We start from the raw sequence: 20314 nt of genomic DNA on the forward strand, positions 1-20314 counted from the left end.
AAGAGTTTAGGTACATGTTTTAAGTATAAACTCTCTTCAAACAAGTACAGTATTCTCATTTTTAAAAGAACATGCTAGGATCATCTTTGTGTGATCCACAAACTATCCAGTAAGCTATGGCTTTGTATTGGACAGTACATGCGACTCCTCCCTTATGTGGGAGTTATTTTCCAGGGCCCCGCATGCAAGTAGTTTGTGTGCAAGTGGGGAGTTGCCTGTAATAGATTAGAACATTATACTAGGGGCGTTCAGAATGCTTTGCTATTCATTAAGAAATTGACAAAGGATTAAAATAAAATTTGTTTAATTGCCATAAATTTCAGTGCATTTATTCTGCTTGTCTTTCAAGCTGGTAACGCCTGCCAAATTTAAGTGTTTGATTATGAGCCCAATCTACTGCTGCCTTGTCTGTGCTTCATTGTCAGCAAATTGTCTTCATACCTGGGATTTAAAATATCAAAATAGGTAGTAATTGTTAAGGGCTATAAAGGGATTATAAGATGCATGCTCAAGGCCTCACTCTTTAATACTGAGGTGTGCATGTGTGTGTTGTCAAGGAAGAGCCAAACAGTCTCCAAGGATCTCCTGAGGTGGTGGCTGTGAGCCAGTTATTGGGAAGAACTGCCTTGAGTTGAATTTAACCTCTAGAAACAGAATGCCAGTGTTAGAAAAACATGTATGGAACTGTTTCAAAAACTTCTTTGATTAATCAATCCTTTGTCATGTGAGGTTCTAGGGAACCCAACTTGCAGCCACCTTTTGTATGAAAATAATGGGTGGTTACAAATGACCCCCCCCCCCTTTCAGAGTTTTGCCATCGTTTTTGGACAATTGGGGATAGTTTGTAATAGCACCAGTTGTTTCAGGGTTGATTGCAGTTGGGGTTGGCTCAATCCTGGGTCACCAAGAGAATTTCAGCCATGCTTAAACTCTTGAAACATTGTTTAATATGGGATAAACAATGAGTGCACCAATTTAGCCCTTCATCTATTGTTTAGGATTATGGCCACAGTTCACCATTCCATGAATAATTCTCCTTGATCTTTCTTTCCTCATGTGCCCCCCAATTGGCTTGGGGTGCTGCTAAGGGGACCCCCAGGACAGTGTACACAGAGAGGCGGGGGTTCATTCTGTCTGGCAAGCTTAAATGCTTGCGCAGAAGGAATGTTTATAATAGTGTGACATTGAATTCCACCCTTAGTCTAAAAATGGTATTTTAATAATTTTATTTACACACCTGTTATGCTCACCCTAAGCTGAACAATAGCTTATATTTGTTGTATTGTATTCATTCTCTGTAAAGTTACAAAATACATTGAACACCCCTTGTGTATATATGAATAGTAAAACCATGATGCACCAAATTAGTGTTGTGGTATCTTCACCACTGGAATTGATCCACCAGTGGAGTGTTGTTCTGGCATATTTGGAGTTCTGTTGGGAGTATCTGTCACGCCTGCAATGCATCTTGTATTCTGTTGATGAAGCAGGGCTTCCACCAGATCCCAAGAGCCTCTTAACCAGCACTCAAGGATAGGATTGTGCCTAATGTGTGTGTGTTTGGGTTGTAATTATAATGTTACAACTGCCTAAGCCAATCTTTATTCCTACATCATTTGAGAAGTGTTATTTTGTTGTTGGTGGACCTTAAATAAACTATATTCATGTTCATTTGAGTAGTGTGCTTTTAAAAGAACTTCATTATAAATAACCAGTTGTAGAATGCACTAGCTGGCATTTGTAGTTTCCCTTTTTAGTTTATATTGATGACATACATTTATTTTAACTGAAAGTTGTTTCCATTGGCTTAGATGGCAATACATTGTGGACTAAAGGGGATTAATGTACGTTGCAGATGTTTTCTGTTCCAGGAGCTTTTTCTGAAGTATGCCAGTCTAAGAAAAAAATAGGTTTGATTATTCATTAAAACTGTGCGGTCTCCTACTTTGTGCAAGCAGACTTCCACTTATGCATTGCAGCTTCCTCTTCTGCAGCCTGCACACCCTTCCACATCTGCTCTAGATCTTTTTTTTTTTTGAGGGGGGGGGAGTGTGCTGTAGAGAGAAGAAAAGTGACGTTTTATGCATGAGATGAAGCATGTTTGGTGGCATAGGCAGCGGCTGTTTTAGGCATATCCAATATGTGTGGGACCACACTGAACCCAAAAGTGTCCTGAAAAGTCTAAGACTAAGAAAGTCACAAAAAGGGGCAGAATGGGATGAGACAACCTTATGCATGCCCGACTGACGTGTGTGTGGGGGGGGGGGTCTGGAATGTAACCCCCATACAATTGGTCGCTGCCTGTAGATGGATATTTTTCAAGTACATTTGACAATGTGCTCTTTACTCAAATTCTAAAACTTTTATTCACATCTATTTTTAGTAATAAAAATGCACACAGCTGTTAAAATCTGCCATAGTGTAAAAAATGAAAAAAAAAACCCAGCAACACTGCTTTTACAGCATTCATAAATACATTCTTTATCAAGAGAACAAACATATGGTAATCCTGCTGTATTACGGTAATTACTTTTATAGGGATAAGAAATAAAAAGCAAGCATCTTTGGGTTGGGCTAAATATCTCAAAACATCATATATAAATTTGATGCTTGCTTATATTAATTGACTTAATGGATATTTAATAGCTTTCATTTCAGACCTGGTTGGCTTGTTAACTTTTTTTCTCTTAAATACAACCCCTTGTATGTTTTTAAATAAATCTGCGGTGCAAAGACTACTTAACCTATTCAGTACTATTTTGTAGAAAATTTGCCATTTCTTGTTTTGTTGCCAAAGTTGTCGTTATTTATATTATTAACGTTATCATTTTCTGGGGGACATTTCCCATTCTGCACTCAAGATCCAAATTGGGTTTGCAGATTGATGTGTTGGGCCCAATTTTATACTTCTAGGGTCGGTCCTCTGATCCCTACCCCCTGGGAATAGGTTTATAACAATTCTCAAAATATCCAGATTTAAGCATATGTTTTCTAAACAACCATACAGCTTGATGTATGGAACTCCTCAGCTTGCTTTCCCCTTCTGAAGGCGTCTTGGGAACATATGGAAGGAAAAAGAAAATATGGGGGGAAATTATCAACATTCATGGTAACACAGGGGAGATTACTTGGATTGTGTTACAATAGCCCTTCTAGTCATTTTTAAAGTTCTGAAAGTCCCTTATTAAGCAGGCAAATATATGTGGAGGTTCTCAAGACCAAAGAAGAGTTGTTAAACAGAGATTATGTTGAAATTAAACTAGGCTGCAATGTGAACAAACTTGTAAACTGATATAAAGACACAAGAGATAATTCAAGATATTTTAAAAGCACACTACTCAAATGAACATGATAATTCAAGGTGAATAAGAATGGATGTAAGAGATGGTTTGGAAGGGTGCCAAAAACAAACGACATAACTGTCAGTAAGAAAAATGATAACCAAGCATTGAGATAAGATGGTGTAGAAGGGATATGGCAGTGGAGACTTCACATGATGGCAAAATAGAGAAAATCTACCAATGGGATAAGATCAAGAATTTGACTTGACTAATGAGTGCAACACCTCAACATTGTACCTCCTCTAAGGGCAACCATACACTGCAATAGGTAGGAGAGGTGGGTGAAATTGGCTAACCTGCTGCGCACAAGCAGAAACAAAGTCATAATTGGATACAACCCAAAACACAACTTAAGCTGTTGTGCATGCATAGATGACTTTCACCATGCAGATCCACTTGGAGAGGGGGACAGGAAAGCATTTGGCCTATGATCTCAAGCTCAAAGGACACATTATAATTAGACACTTGTGGGGTTGTGGTGGCTTATTGTTGGGTGGTTGTGGTTTTGGAATTTGGTGAGTTTTCCAACTTGTTTTTATGCATATTGGGGCAAATTAGAGCTGCAAATTTAAGCAGATTAGATTCGTGATTTAGTAAAAGACAAAACATTTTGCTTAACTGGTAAAGATTTTGTCATATGCTTAAAAGCATTTGGGAAGTAGTCAGATTATTCCCACTCCTCCCTTTCCTTATTTTTTGTGTGTTTTCGTTTTTTTATTTTTATCATCGCTTGATGGAGTGGAGGCTGGTCCATCAGGGCTTAGCCCTACTTACTGAAATGTTTTTCAGTTTTGAAAGAATTTCCCCAAATCTCAAAGCCCATACACTTTATTCTGTACACCGTTCCACAATCCATTTGAAATTTGAGAGGCTCCTGCTAAATACATTTCTGGCCAATCTAGTCTCTGTACCACTCAACCAATCTCAACCCAAAATTATTGCTGTGGACATGAGGACTCATTCAACTGTTCTAGGCAGAAAAAACATTGGTAATGAATTTGTATCTTATCAGAGCTACTGGCTCTTGGTCCTGGTTGTAAAGTTTCCTGCTCTCTCTTGTTGTCATGATGGCAACTGTATGATGTATATAACCTTAGCAGGTCTATCCTTTTGTTAGACGTGGGAACTCAGTACTGTACTAATGTTCTGATTATGCTGAGCAAGGCCACACCTCCACACAACTAAAAGTACCGTACATTCTTTGTAGCTAGCCAGGGGAAAGGTGTGGTTGCTAGTTCAGGCATGTTGTTTTTGATCAAGACTTGTTAAGAGACAGCAGCGGTGGACACAGTGTAAGTCTTTCTACACTATCTATTTTTTTACTTAATCATTTGAGCTTATTTTTTGAATGGTTCAGATGAGAACTCATTGTGCAAAGCAAATACCAGTACGTATTATGGGGAAATGGATCGCACCCTGCCTGTACAACTCAATCAGTCAGGCCTCTCCCAGCAGATAATTACACACCGGATTTGCTCAGGATCTTCATGTAAAGCCCAATCTTTGTGGGCTTGAATATGTCCCAGACCTCTTTTTTATTTTCAGGAGTTTTTCATGTTTCCAAACCTATCCTCCTACCCCAATTCAAGATTAGGAACAAGCAGGCTGTAGAAAAACATTTTATTTGTAGTATTCTTTTAGCAGTGTTCTATTTATCCATTCTTTCCTCCAAGATGTTCAAGGTGGCATTCATGAATATCCCCCCCCCCTTTATCCTTAGAACAAACTGTTGAGGTTGGTTGGGCTGATGGAGAGTAGCTGTCCCAAGGTCACAGAGTGAGCTTCATGACTAAGTTGTGATTTTAATACTGATCTCTCAGCTGTTAGTCCACTTTAAAAAAATCTTCATTTTTTCCACATTCTGGAAAAGTGTGTAGATTTCTCCATTGATTACTTCAGATGACTCTGATTTCTAGTGGGGCTCTGCAAAAACAGGTCCTTCATGTTAGCTTTGCAATTTTGTCTATGGTTTTATTTAGAGATAAAAGAATTATTGACTAAAGAATCTTAATAAATGTCACTTGGGTGAATTGCCCCTTCTTGGCAAGATTAAAGTAAGTTGAAATGTATTGTAGCACCGATTATGTAAACATAATTCAGTAGTAATGAAGCCAGATTGCTTTAGGTTTGTGCTACATTTATAAATGATGGATCCTACTGATTTGTGAGATTGTTAGAATATGTACAGACAGTGACCAGTTTATGTGGGGGATACATTCCAAGGCACATGTGCTTATGTAAAATCGCATATACTAATCGGAACGCCCATTGGGAAAGCTTGCAAACACCCTTGTTCTGCCCCCACCCCACCCATTTTTGTGAATTGTTTGGGTCACTTCAGGGTTTGGCACAATGTGTGTGCGTGCGATCACACACATACCGGACGAGCCTAAAAGGGTTGCTGCCTATATTTGAGTTTCAGATGATGAGAAAAATTCAAATGTTTTGGTTACCTTTCATGTTAAATAAATAGAGAACTTCAGTGTCATGCCGAAAAGGCTCATTGGTGACATTTCTATTTAACACAAGTTTCCAACAACATCAGATCCATTCCCTATAGTAGAGGGCTCCACCTGGATATGCGAGACAGTTACATATTTTGAAATATGTTCTTTTATAGTCTATTTCTTAAGAGGGCTACTGTTGCATAAATGTTACTTCTGTTCTAAAAACATTTCAGCAAGAAACTTTATTTTGCTATTAGTGTTTGTAGTTTGTCAAACGACAGTAGTTCAAAATGACAATCATTCTGCTACTTTTTATTTATTTACTTTAAAAACAGTTTGAGATGCATGCCAAGTTCAGGTAAAATCATAAGTACTGGGAACAGAACCTAAACTGAACACCTTAGGTCCAGGGTATCTCAGGATTTGCTGGTCCCTTGTATCCCAACTCGACCAATGAGATCATCTGCAGGAGTGTCATTGGCCATTCCCCAGGTTGGTGAGGCTCATTTGACAACAAGAAATCAAGCCTTTAATGTCATCAGCCCAGTCCTGTGGAATTGAGATTCAGCAGGCATCTTCTGTGCTAACTTTTAAACGCCTGCTGAAAACGTTTCTATTCTGCAAAGGCTATGCAGGGAATTAAGAATCCATTCTTCCCCAATTGTTAATTGATGTCTTAACTTATATGGTTTTTATTGTATGGTTTTATGTTTTATTGCTCTAACCATCTGATTTTTAAAAAATGACATAACCCTATATAAACACGTTTGTTAAATAAATAAATGCTGAAGAATAGACAGTATATAGTATTAATAAATTTAATGCTGTTTTGTTCTGAACACCCAAAACATGTTGAAACCTTATTGAATGACTTGGTTTGTAATTGCTTTCCCCATGTAGGTGCCATATTAGGCAGATCAGAGACACAGGAGTGCATCTTCTACAATGCTAATTGGGAAACTGATAAAACAAATCGCAGTGGCATTGAACTGTGTTACGGTGATAAAGATAAAAGACGACATTGCTTTGCAACGTGGAAGAATATTTCTGGAACTGTTGAAATTGTGAAAAAGGGTTGCTGGCTGGACGATATTAACTGTTACGACAGGCAAGCTAACTAATACTACTTTTTCATTTGTTATTCATGTATGTGTTAAAAAAGTAATGCTTGAATTAAAATCTGCAAAGCTTATAGTTCAGTTGGGCTGCTTCAAACCCAGAGCATCTTGATCTTACAGAGCCTTTTAACGTAACGCCAACCCAATTTTTTGAGTGTCACTATCTCAGCACTTGCCATTTGTAATTTTAGGGTGATGGCAAGCATACATTCAAACATACAGAAGTCGGTGTTGTCACAAACCACCACCTGTACAACGCCCACAGATTTCAGCCAGTTATAACTTACAGTTTATTGTCTGGAAACAAAAAGAAATGCATTGGATTTTGCCACTGGGATTCATTTATTACCTTAGTCAGTGTTAGCAGATTGGGGTAGTAAATCACCCCACAGTTTTTCATAAACAAATGGTTGAAGAAACGTCAAGTGAGTGCCAGTAGGTTGGCATAAGCCATATAAATGTTGTTTGGGGACAGTTCTCTAACCAAGGACAGCTTTCTTGCAGGTTTTTAAATGGGGTTAGAAAAACACTGTTAAAGTTAGTTTTCAGCTGAAATACTGTTTTTTCTAGTCACCAATATTTTACAATATTTTTATAGCACTTACACTTTGTATGTTTGTATATCGGGAGGTTTTTAACGCTTGATATTTTATGTTTTTAGATATGCTGCAAGCCGCCCAGCATGGCTGGGGAAACCCAGCCAGGTGGGCGGGATATAAATAAATTGTTGTTGTTGCTAATAATAATAATAATAATAATAATAATGTAATTGACAATAAATACCATAGCTGTTAAAGGAACAGAAAACATGTTGTCTACTCAATATGCAGGGGCAAATGTTTACTGCACAAATTCTGATCTTTAAGGTGCTACAAGATTCCTTGTTCATCAACAGATAGCGGCTGTTTGAATGAAACCATTAATTTAGAAGTTGACTCATTCTAGTTTTAGTGGACTGATATATTAAAATTACTTTCTACTCATATTTAGTACCAGAATTTTAAGTTGTGCCAGACAAGATACGCAAGGATGATTATTTTTGATTTATTTTTTTTTGCTCATGTCTGTTGGCTATAGTTTTTAAAAACCGGGAGGGGGTTACCTTTGGGGACGGCAGAAGGAATAGATTCCCTTTGGAATAGATTCCCTTCAGAAGCCACCACATCAAGACTTATTGTGCTATTAGAGGTGGGAGTGAAAAAGCGCAAGCACTCATAGGATTTCTCCCCGCCCCTACTACCTGGAGTTAAACTTTCTGCCAGCTTTTCAACAGGAGGCTTTCACTTATATATCCACAAGTTTGGTTCAAAAGAAGCACTTAGGGAAGGGCTAGCAGAAGCTGAGTTATAACATCTTCCTCTCCCAAGTCCTGCAGATCCTCTTTTGAAGGATATACTTGCTGAATATGGCGGGCTGGGGTGGTAGAGAGCTGAGAAAGGGGAGTTGGGTGCAGAGTCCCTGAAAATTGGGTTGAGGCACCATCCATGATCAGGATTGAACCCCGTAACTTATGTAGATATACTTCTAAGTAGTTCGTAGGAGCTAGGTGGGGTCTTTTATATAAGTGGGATGAGATGAGAATATAGAGTAATTTTAAAATGTAGGTGGGTAGATAATTTGTGATATTAAAAGGTGTATTAATTTTCTGGTATTGTGTACAGTATCCTGGGTGAATATGTTCTGATTCTTCCGTATAAGATAGTGTAAAAATCATAACAGTGGAGCTGTTAACATGTTAAACTAAATTAAATACAAAGTGTGAAATCATAGTAGCATATTTTCAGTCCAATCTTACCGGTAATTGGTGCAAGTTCCATAGTTTTCAGCCTATGAAAGCTCCTGTCAACTTTCCAAAAACATCCAGGGGGTGTCAGGTTGGGGAAGGCTGACATGCTAAAATTAGTCTGAAAAGAAGCTACTTTGATTCATACTTTAAATTAAGGTTCAGCTGAAATGGAAGTTCCTTTTAACAAAATATTTTGCACCTGCCACTTGAAAGGAGGCATTCTATAATACACACAGTTCTTCTTTCTTGGCAAAGATGGAGGCAGATCAGCCTCTATATATATTGAGTAGCTTGTGTCTTTTAAAGTGGCTCCTAGGACTTCAAAGGTCCACAGCAATATGCACAGCATGATCTGCAGCAGTATTAAAAGGGAAGCAATGGGCAGTGTGATTTGCTAAGAATGGTGAATGGATCACAGTTTTGTAGTGAAAGGTAACCTGCTGCTTGGGGGGAAATGTCATGCATTCTGTAATACCACCTTACATCACAATAAATGAGCCAAATGAAAAGTTGGTACAGATCTGCTTTAAACACCTGCAACAAGAATATTCAAATGTAGATTCATGACGCAATGCTTTAAAAGCAGATATTTTATTACTTTGCATTAATTTCTGGAGAGTCGTGTCTGTGTATTTATACCATTGTAAAATGAAGATGAGTAACTGGTTTTAAACCCTTTCAGAACCGACTGTATAGAAAAGAAGGACAGTCCTGATGTGTTTTTCTGCTGCTGTGAAGGCAACATGTGCAATCAACATTTTTTCTACTTTCCTGAAATGGAGGTCACACAACGTAAGTTCAGTTTTTCTAGTTTGTCACTGTTAGTCACTGTTCAATTTCTGCAACATTGAGAAATGTTATTTTCCCTCACTTATTCGTGCTGATCTTAAGAGAACCCCTGTTAATAAGAGCTTTTATAATCATTCAAATGAAATCTCAGTTATCCAATTTCAAAAGGACTTTTTAACACTAAAAGCTACATGCTTGTAAATAGCTGCGTTTCCAATGGTCTTCAGTCCATAAATACCCTTTGTAACAATTGCATGTCTTGGTCACTGATCATAATAGATGTCTATACACAGTGATATGAGTGGTTCAGTTTGGCCATAATGTAATCATATTTACAGGAACAACAAGAACAAACCATGGAGGCCGTTGGGTGTTCTGTTCCTGTTCCTTTTCCTTCCTCATCTCTTTCCTCATACATCACTGTGAAAAGAAGAGTGGAAGCATATGCTTCCATTTTGTTGCATTGGTAGTTCAAACTATACTTATTGCAGGGTTGACTAACCTTTTGACAACTACAGCCGATGGGAGTAAGAGTCCTGGAGGGCCACACGTTTGCCACTCCTGGTTATATTGAAACAAGCTGGGGTCAAACAGTGGTCTGTCATACTAGCTTGTTTAAACTAACCAATTTTCCTGTTCAGATGTAACCAACATCAGTTAATTGAAACCTGGAATTCTTCCAGTCTCCTGGCCGAGGCTCATTCCCATAACACTAAATATGGTTTAGCATTGTGGCTGAAATGGACTAAATTAGATGTACTGTAAATAGTGTGAATCTAATTCAAAGATAGTCCTGCAAAATCAATAAACTTTTCACTGAATGCAAGTGGTAAATATGAACTGGCAAACACTAAACAGCTACTTTATATAACGTTTTGCTAAATTTAGTACTTGAAGCACAAAGGGTAAAATTATTCTTAACATTCACTTTGTCATTGATTCATACTTAAAATAACTTCTCAGCAAGAATTTAAGCATTTTGATCATTCTTAAATTTGGGAACTATTTTTAAGTATCCTCAGAGGGTCTTAAAGTAGTTATGTGTCTGACACATGGGACATAAAGTGATACTGCTTTCTGGAGCAAATTCTGCTGCTGAGATATAACACAAGCTTTCAAGTCTCATAACATGTTAAGTATAAATGAATAAATGGGCACAATGAAAGCATCTTAAATGAAAATTGAAATGCAAGCTTAAACCTTTCAATGTTTAACCTTTGATCTGATTTAATCCATTGATATCATGGTGCTCTTTTTCATATGAAGTCCATTTTACTTTTCTCATTTTTAAAGAATTGGTTCTTTTCTGCTTGGAATTACACTGTCAGAATACTAATTGGGAACTTTTCTCCCCTGCAGCTACTTCCAATCCTGTTGCATCGAAACCACCCCTTTTCAGTACCTTGCTTTATTCTCTTGTGCCTATAATGGGAATTGCAGTGATTATACTGGTTTCATTTTGGATGTACCGACACCACAAATTAGCATATCCTCCAGTACTTGTACCAACCCAGGTAAGCCAGTTATTTGGATCTGAATTCATTTGTTTCAGAAAAATGATGGTGAGTGACTGGATCTAATGACTAGGATCAAAAGAAGTATGAGTGGAGTTCTCCTTCAGTGGGGCCTTCTACCCTAGCTTCTTATTTTCACTGCAACGTCTTGCTCTGTTGAGAGTTTTGGAAGTGTCATCATGTGGTGTGGAAGTCCAGCTAGAGAAAGGAGTTTGTGGCAATTGGGGGCTTCTTCCCCAGCCCTTGCATGAATGAAGGTGTCCTCTGTTCCCTGAAGTGACTGTCAGGATGGTGGTTGAATGTTTTGCATAACTAATCCATTGTAAACTTCATCTCTTATCTTTTGGGATTCATTCATTAGAAAAGTACAGAGATTTTAGACTTAAAAAACAAACTTGTAGGTTTTGGTCTTGGAAGTATTAAACATTAGAATCTAGCAGCATCTTAAGAAATGTTACTCTAGAAGAAAGTACTTCTTCAGGCCCTGCATAGTTGGAACTATGGAACTCACTCCCACATGATGGCCCTACAGCTTGAATAGCTTTAAAAGAGGATGAGACAGATTCATGGAATATAAGGCTATGTTCCACTTCCACTGTTAGAGGCAGTGTGGTAATTGTGTTTTGCCATGCCCCCATGGCAGCTACTTTGTGTCTGATGTCTGCAGCATTGTCTCAGAATTCAGAATGTGCCTTCTTCACTAAAAAGGTTGGCAACCCGTAGCCTTGAAAATCACTGGAGAAAAAAACACCAGTTCTTTAAAACTTAAAATTTACTGAATTAAAATTAAAAGTGAGGCGGTCTGTTATATGTGTTGTAAAGGCAGGGCACACAATGCTTTACACATGGTGGTGAATAATTTGATTGTATTCAGGCATTAGTCGTGTTGTTTAACAAGCTGAGATAAAAGCAAGTCTCTTGGCTGTGCATACAACCATGAAGGTCTAGATGTCATATCAGATAGGCAGAAGTGGATACAATCTTTGACAAGGGAGGTGATGCTTTTGGTGAAGCTGTGATTACCACTTGAGCTTGTTTCAACTAGTGCATTATTCAGTGCTGATATATATTATCTTGGTTTCTCTGGAATCACCTGTTTTTAAAATTAACTTCTCTTTTGCCTTTACTTCCTTTCTGTCTCTACTGTTCCATGCCCTTGTTGTTGTATGTGTGCATGTACACATTTGCATGCATGCATGTACACACAAACACATCAATGCACCTAAGTTAGTCATGGCCATTAACTTGAGTGGGTCTAGCCTGAGTTGGACTAGCACTGATTACCACCTATTGTGTTTATAAATCAGAAAATAAACATGATCTGATTTTTAAAAAAGAATTGTTCCTATGATACAGATTTTACAAGATTGAATCCTACAATGGACTCGATCCAATAAATTATTATTGGTAATAATATACAGATTCTTATTAGCATTTTTGTTGCAGAAATTTGGCTAGATGTAGAGCTTTTGATGTAAACTCATTAATGCAAGAATACAGACAAGGATTTTGACATATTTGCACCAGGTGTAAGGAGGGTGCCCATATGTTTGGATTATTGTAATGGAAAAGGAATTGTTCATGATATACTGGTCTTTTTATATTAAAAGTCTAAAGCTCAAATGGTTTCCCTTGGAGATGAGCACCACCTCATTTTTATGAAGTACCTCTCTTGGCTGACCAATTTAGAATAATTTTTTGTAAACTCTGTTAAGAACTAAATTGCTGTCAGTGTTTGTTGTTGCACAGTGATCTCTTTTAGTTTGAGGGCTATTTTAAGCATGTTCAGGTGGTACGGTATTTCTCAAAAGCGTGCAGATTGAGAGAATACATGGGATAAATAATTTTAAAATTTACCTCCACACCTGAATCCTCCTTCATGTTAAGTTTTCAGAGACCTTCTTTCCACTACACCCAGTTTCCTCATAGATTTGTCTCTATTACATGTTTCAGCTGCTGTTTTCAGCAGTTCAAAAATGCAGCTCTGTTCAGGAAAGAAAGTTTTGAATTTTGCAATAGTAGCTGATGGTTTGTAGATAACTTTATAAGCTTCTTTTTTTCTATGAACCAGCTGTGTTTAAAAGTTTACATATGTAATTTGATGAATAAATCTTGACATAAACAGTTTTGCGGGAGCTAGTTAATGTGAGGATACTGGGTTTCATAAGGCTAGCCTGCATCTGCTACTGCATGGTGGCTATTACTTAAATTGAATGTGCAAAATCATTCTTAGTAGCTAAGTGGAGTTTATTTACTGTTCTGGTTCCTTTATAAGTGGCTCATCTTTCTCTTAGTTTATTGTTAATCCAAGCTTGTGTTGCAAACACTTAAAAGCATGGTTCTGATTAGAAATGAAAGTGGTGAAATGAAGTTGGTCTTTCCATGACAGTATAAGCAACAGTCACTGGGAAAGTTGGAGTATTTCCATGTTTCAGGAGTGTCCTAACAGAAAGTGCAAAGTGGAGGGATAGGGCAAGTCTGATTCTCAAAGCCTGTCATCTCATGGTACTGTGGAATGGGTTAAAAGGCTCTTTCTTTCTCTCAACATAAAATTTCAATTTATTACTAACTTAATATTTATTTTACTTAAAATATTATTCTCAAAGCTGCCTATATTATACATATTGCTGGTGTATAATATAAAAATACATATGCAGTACAAAAATATCAATATAATAATGCCCTGAACTTAGCAGATGTGTTGGAGTATATCTGAAATGTGTAAATGTATCGGCACTGCAAATAGAGGTAGTTGCAGCGTTTCAGAAATGGTGTTGTTCTGCACATTATTCCTTGCTGTACTGGTAGATTTTGGTGTTGAACAGATTATCCTCTAAACAAAGCTTTTCGGTATTGTGATTCTGTTCCTAGAGTTACATGTTCCTTTCCTTTCCAATCCTCTTCTCTTGTCTTCTTTTTCTGTCTTTTTCAGCTTTGTCCTGTACCTTTGTCTTTTACTCTGCAGCTCCACTCTTTCCAGTGAACCCTTATATTTCTTTTCCATCCAGAGCTGGAGGATGTGTTCTTTTGTATATTATATCCCACTTCTCTTGTCAGCAGGATCTAGGCCTTTTTGCTCATATTTGTAAAAACTGTCATATTCTGCTTCTGCATACTGTTGGTCTTTTACTAATTTATTATTTTATGTTGGTATTTAGTAATATGAGGGATGCATGCTATATAGGTGGTTAATGTGGGTTGTTGTCACCTTTTAATTTCCTTCATTTCTTTTTTTAAAATAAATTGCTCATTCCCATTGTTGCTCAAGTAAAAGTGAACTAAATACAAATAATCTATCAAAAATAAGCAAGAATCCATAAATAGGACACAAATGTTTTTAAGGTTTTTAAAAAATATATACCTTAGGCCTTCTGGATTTTGTACAGTCATTGCCAGCATAAAACTTAAATGAAACTGAGGGTTTTACTCAGAGTAATTTAATAGCAAGTCAGAGAACAAAATTGAGAGAAAACAGTGCATTTATAACATTTTTTAAGTTAACCTCCCAGAATAGAAGTATTAACTCAAAAAGTAAAAGTTCACTTTAAAAAGAAAGTTAAAATAGAGTTGTGTTTTTGTTTTTCTTATTATTTTTGGATCTTGCTTCAGAATGTTTTAAGCTACCATTAGATGATGCAATACTGCCCTCTGGTGTAATGTAGAAACATATCAAATTCATCATGCTTGCATATTACTTTAGAAAAGTTGAAAAGTTCATAGTAATGTCTATAAAATAATATGTTTAATCAGTGATTGAACCCGTGTTCGAAACTCCCATTGTCCTAGGCATGTTTTGCGACAAGGAATTCCATTAGTACAAGTAGTTTCTGAGCTCTGGGCGCAGTACTGCGCCTAAGATTTCAGATTAAAACTGCAAAGTGGAAGGAAAGGAGGACCTTTTTCTGCCTCCGAAATTCCAGCCACTCTCTGAAGACTGGAGAAGAGACCCTCTTAAGAATATGAGGGAGGTGGGCAGGGAAAGGACTAGACCATGTGAAAAATGAACATAATATTTTACCTGCAGTTCATTCATTTTCAGCTTTGTATTCTTGTTATTAAAAAAAAAGTGTGCCTAGACATTCCATTGTTGTGTCCATATCTCAGCTTTCATATCTCAGTTTGTAACACAGGATTGAACTAACTAGTGCTACGATTGCATTCTAATACATCACTGAGATTCTGCGACAATGGCAGCATGCTCGGATTTATTTCACATTGGTTATTTTGTGGAAACTTTACAAAATATCAGTTTGAGCATTTGATTCTTAATACTGTACTGATATTAAATACTGAAATTTCATTTGTGTCATACTGTAACTATTGCTGCATCTCTTAAAGTCAAAGGAGAATTAATTAAATTCTTGGGTGATTTTAGTTCTTGATTTTTCTTAAAGAGATCTATACAAAATCTTAGCAGTAACTTTTTAGTTGCTTTCCTTTTATCACTTTTCCTAAGCTGTTCTTGGACTTAATTTTTGCTGTATGAAGTAATATTATTTTGCCTGTGTGTTCTTTTTTACAAGCACGCCTTTCATATAATGATAGAGGTAAGAGGCATTGTTTTATTCATAGCCATGGATATGTGGAATTGTAGACTGGGGCAGAACCTGGGCATTTATAAATGTTTAAGCTAAAAAAAAAAATCACATAGGGGATTTCTAGAAAGTACAGGTAGATTTCGTTCTTACAAATTGTTCTTCATCTCTATATCACACTATCTGGCTATGGCTTGTAGTGGCATACCCCAGCATTTTAAGTAGAATAATCTTAATATTGTGCCAACTACAATCAACATGGAATTTATATTCCCTGGGGTCAAATTTTATATTGACATATATGCTGCTGTTTACAACTTTTATGGGTGCTTTTGGCAAAGTGGAGACAATAAGAGAAAACTGTATTACATTGATAAGTTTTGACATGTAGCATGAATTTGGAAAACGTAAGACCAAGGACCTTTGGGTATGTAAAGCTAGTCAAGCAGTCATTTCAATCATGACCACTGAATTTGTTCCATTGTATATTTTGCATTAAATCTATTGTTGTCATGATTGGGATTTGGAAATGAAATAGGCTTACATAAGATTTGCATTTTGTACACCTCTTATCTGAACGCATATTCATGCTCCCCCTTCCATGAAATATATCTGAAGGCAGATGAGTTGTTTATTACATAGAGAACTTATTTAACTGAATCTGTTTTTAAAGGTTCTGCATATTCTGCATTAATCAGTTATTATCCATCTGTACTAATCTTCATTGACACTGCATTGCTTCTTGTTTTCAATGAGGATTTATTAGTTATTAGTAACTCCTATTTTTATAGCTATGGCATGTTGCTAGAAGAAAATATCCAGAAAATGTGAAATAAATGCAAGTAGTAGTTTGACTGACTGTAATTCATAGATTATAATTGGTAAATGAAATAAATTAATGGCTTGATTCAGTTTGCTACGGTCAGAAAGCAGAACCCCACAATATATTTGAAAGTTGCCTTTTTGTAACCTTTTATACAGGGGCTAGTAAAGAGAGCTACAGAAACAGCAATTCATTAGTTTAACCTCTTGCCAGCTTTAACATTTGCTGTGCTGTGCTGCAAAGATCAGAGTTTGGAATTGAATGGAGGGTGTGTTCAGGGTACTGACAAATTTGCACAGTGACAGCTGCAGAGGGGTAGGAACATATGGAAGAAAGCCTTGCTTCCCTTTGGTGTCTCCACCCACCCCGACTGCAAGAAGTGAGGGTAGGAAGCATACTTCTTTCTCACTTCCTGCAGCAACAGGGTGGGGAGGGGGAACAGAAAACTGACCTGGCCTCCGCCCCTCAATGTTTGACGGGAAAAGGATAAACACATTGAGAAGTGGTTTTTATTCTATGGAAACCGTATCCCCTTCCTTGAGCAAGGCCCTGGTGGGTGGTGAGGAGTAAAAGAACAGCTGGGAGCCTACATTAATCTCCCAATTGTCCTTTGAAGGCCTGTCATTAGTGACCCCACATCTGATTTGTGTAGGTTGGGATGGTGTGGCAACCCCAAACAGCCTCTCAAGCCAAATGAGGAAGGCTGGTGGCCTAAGTTTGGGCTGGAGGTTCCCCACCTTTGGAGTAAGGGCAAGGCAAGCTAGGTAGGAAGTTGCATATTAAAGGTAAAAGTTGGCTGTTTGAGAAAGAGCTCTTCTGTAAAGGAAAGAAGGAATAAAAATTGAACAACCGCCTTCCCTCTGGCTGAGTCCAAAGAGTGCCCAATGTATACAGCAAAGTGGGATGGGGAATCCAGGTGACATATCAGCAGAAGTGGGAGTGCATATAGATAAACAAACTGCTCTTTATGTATTTGCATAACTTGCTTATCATTTGGAAAATTTGTTCCACATATTTGGTCTCGTGTGGCTAAATCTTTTCTGATACCTATTCATTGTCAAGCAAAATGGCTTCATAGACGAGGGAAGCCTGTGTTTGTTTAGATAGGAAATGTCTAAAATAGGCACTGTAGGTTTTTACAGTGTTAAATGAAATGGTATGCTTGCCTAAAAAGTGGTCTTGCTATCTCGTCTAGCCCTGCAATTACACCTGGCAAAAGTAGTCACAACCTGTATGCTGACTGTTACAGAAGCTGATACACACAGCTTAAAGGGCCTCAGTTCTTCAGTAGTTCTCTTGGGTCATAGTTTCAGCTGTGCCCTAGGAAATACTTGGTGCCGATGTATGGCTGCTTATTGTAATGTGTTTTGAAAAATATTTTTTCAAGGAGACACAGGTACAGCCATTCAACTATCTCCACAAATACGGTCTTGGTAAGGTTTGGGACACTGCTGTATTAAAAGCCCAGTTTGCCTTCTGCTGTAAATTTTATTGACAGAACTTGAGCCCCACCCAAATGTGTATGTTTCCCCTTCTCCATGCTAGAAGATTATATTACAGAAAACTGGAGTTTAATGGGTTTATCTGTTGTTTCTAGGATCCTGGACCACCACCTCCATCGCCACTGATGGGCCTGAAGCCACTGCAATTACTAGAGATCAAAGCTAGGGGAAGATTTGGCTGTGTCTGGAAAGCTCAGTTGTTAAATGAATATGTAGCTGTGAAAATATTCCCAATGCAGGTATATAAATATCCTTATTAAGTGCTGCACTGCTGTGAATTACAACTTCTTTGCAAATTGTTGCATGTACAATCCAGAGAAATGCTGGAACTTCTTCCTTACACTGTTCTGAAAAGAGTAAAATTACAGCAACCTATGTGTATCTATCTAGGGTGCAGCAACTCTGTGGGTACCATGAGTTACGAGACAAATCAGGGTGTTTTGAATAATTCTATCTTATTTAAGTTGAATTTCACTGTTAATAAGGCATCATATTGAGCTGCATCAGAGACTCTCTAAACTTCGGAATGGTTTGGAGACTTTAGCTTCCCAAAGTGCCATGGCCTCCCATGCAAAGCTAACTGAGGAAATGGGAGTTGCCCAGAGTGGCTGGGGAAATCCTGCCAGATGGGCGGGGTATAAATAATAAATTATTATTATTATTTATTTAGTAAAAACTTGAAAAGCCAATTGTTTGTCTGGGATTTAAATGAAGTTTATTATCATATGTGACACACATTAAGGGTCTGGCACCTTGATGTTAGGGTTACTGTTTTTGCTAATTTCCATTGATTTCACTTAAGTTTGCAGTCCTAGCCTCACTTACCTGGGAGTAAGCCCCTTTGAATTCATTGAAACTAATTTGGGCTGTAATCCCAACTCTGCCTATCCAGAAGTAAGCCCCAATGAAATCAACAGTATTTACTCCCATGTAGTAGGGTTAGCTGGATACCTAACCCATAGACTGCAATCCCAACTTGCTCCATCAGTGCAAGGATTTCTACTTGCACAGTGGAATTTCCCGCCCTTCTGTCCCTACATCCCCTAAATCTGTTCTGGGGGTACCCGGAAGAGGGGGAGAAGTTCCATTGCACAAGCAGAAATCCTTGTCCTGATGGAACAAATAAGTTGGATACCATTCCTAATCTGGATCCAACCCGTTGTGTCTAAATGGACACAGGTCCGTATTTTCCAGGTCTCCTAAAATGCAAAGATTAGCAGTGCTTAATTGGATGATTATATAAAAGACTGGTTTTCTTTTGACAGTGAATGGGGGAAACAACGTTATGGAAGTGCAGAAGAGATTTTTAATTGACATTTTGAATATATTAAAACACTCTTTTTTCTTTTTAAGGACAAACAGTCATGGCAAAATGAATATGAAATATACAGCTTGCCTGGAATGAAGCATGAAAACATACTACAGTTTATTGGTGCTGAGAAACGAGGCACCAACATTGATGTTGATTTGTGGCTAATAACAGCGTTTCATGAAAAGGTTTGTTGTTTTTGTCAAGTACTACATTTTTCAGAACAGCCCCCCATCTCTGAAAAAATGTTTACTATAAGAAAATGGATTTGGGGTATAGTCCTAAAGCATCTGTACTTCAACAGGCTATTAAAAGTAGTTCTGGCCCTCAAACAATGAGTGTTTGCTGCCAATGTATATTGCAAAAAAAGGCGCATTCTTGCTTCTGCCATATTTAGACTTATGTTAAAAGCTCAGCACGAACTCCCACCCCTGCCCTATATATATTATGTTTATCCTCCCATTCTTTAAAACAAACAAATATGCAGTGTGGTTTATATCCACAGAGCTAATGACTTTTAATTTTACTCTCAGTTCTGTTGAGCAGACCTTGTGGTATGAAACCTTCTCTGTATTCCCACTGAGTTCCCTACCCTATGATCTTAGGCACACAGTATCTTGGGTATCTATGGTTTTAGAACTGTGGATGTAATTAGGATGGGTGCCTAAATGTGTGTGCTATTTTCTACGTTATGGGACATGGGTGGTACTGTGGGTTAAACTACAGAGCCTAGGGCTTGTCGATAAGAAGGTTGGCGGTTCGAATCCCCGCAATGGGGTGAGCTCCCGTTGCTCGGTCCCTGCTCCTGTCAACCTAGCAGTTCGAAAGCACGTCAAAGTGCAAGTAGATAAATAGGTACCACTCCAGCGGGAAGGTAATCGGTGTTTCTGCGCAATGCTCTGGTTCGCCAGAAGCGGCTTAGTCATGCTGGCCACATGACCCGGAAGCTGTACACCAGCTCCCTCAGCCAGTAAAGCGAGATGAGCACCGCAACCCCAGAGTCATCCACAACTGGACCTAATGGTCAGGGGTCCCTTTACCTTTACCTTTATTCTCTACGTTCCTTGGAAATTTCCATGCACCTTTCCAGTTCTAAAGCCCGTGCTTGCTTACCAGTAGCTATTTTTTCCCCTATGAGTAAATCTGATAG

At 37.9% G+C, this 20314-nt stretch overlaps 1 protein-coding gene across 2 annotated transcripts in view; it reads left to right on the forward strand.

The window, feature by feature from the left end:
* ACVR2A (activin A receptor type 2A) overlaps positions 1-20314 on the forward strand; it is a 55069-nt gene that overhangs the window by 27150 nt on the left and 7605 nt on the right. Inside the window, exons 2-7 of one of the 2 annotated variants that reach the window (XM_033164370.1) lie at positions 6689-6896; positions 9375-9484; positions 10841-10995; positions 15519-15542; positions 17951-18094; positions 19209-19352. In XM_033164370.1, coding sequence (XP_033020261.1) covers positions 6689-6896; positions 9375-9484; positions 10841-10995; positions 15519-15542; positions 17951-18094; positions 19209-19352 — 785 coding nt within the window. The remainder of the gene's footprint in view (positions 1-6688; positions 6897-9374; positions 9485-10840; positions 10996-15518; positions 15543-17950; positions 18095-19208; positions 19353-20314) is intronic. The other variant, XM_033164377.1, reaches the window with a different exon arrangement.

Source organism: Lacerta agilis, chromosome 1 (assembly GCF_009819535.1).
Source record: "Lacerta agilis isolate rLacAgi1 chromosome 1, rLacAgi1.pri, whole genome shotgun sequence".
In the NCBI taxonomy this organism is placed as follows: domain Eukaryota; kingdom Metazoa; phylum Chordata; class Lepidosauria; order Squamata; family Lacertidae; genus Lacerta; species Lacerta agilis.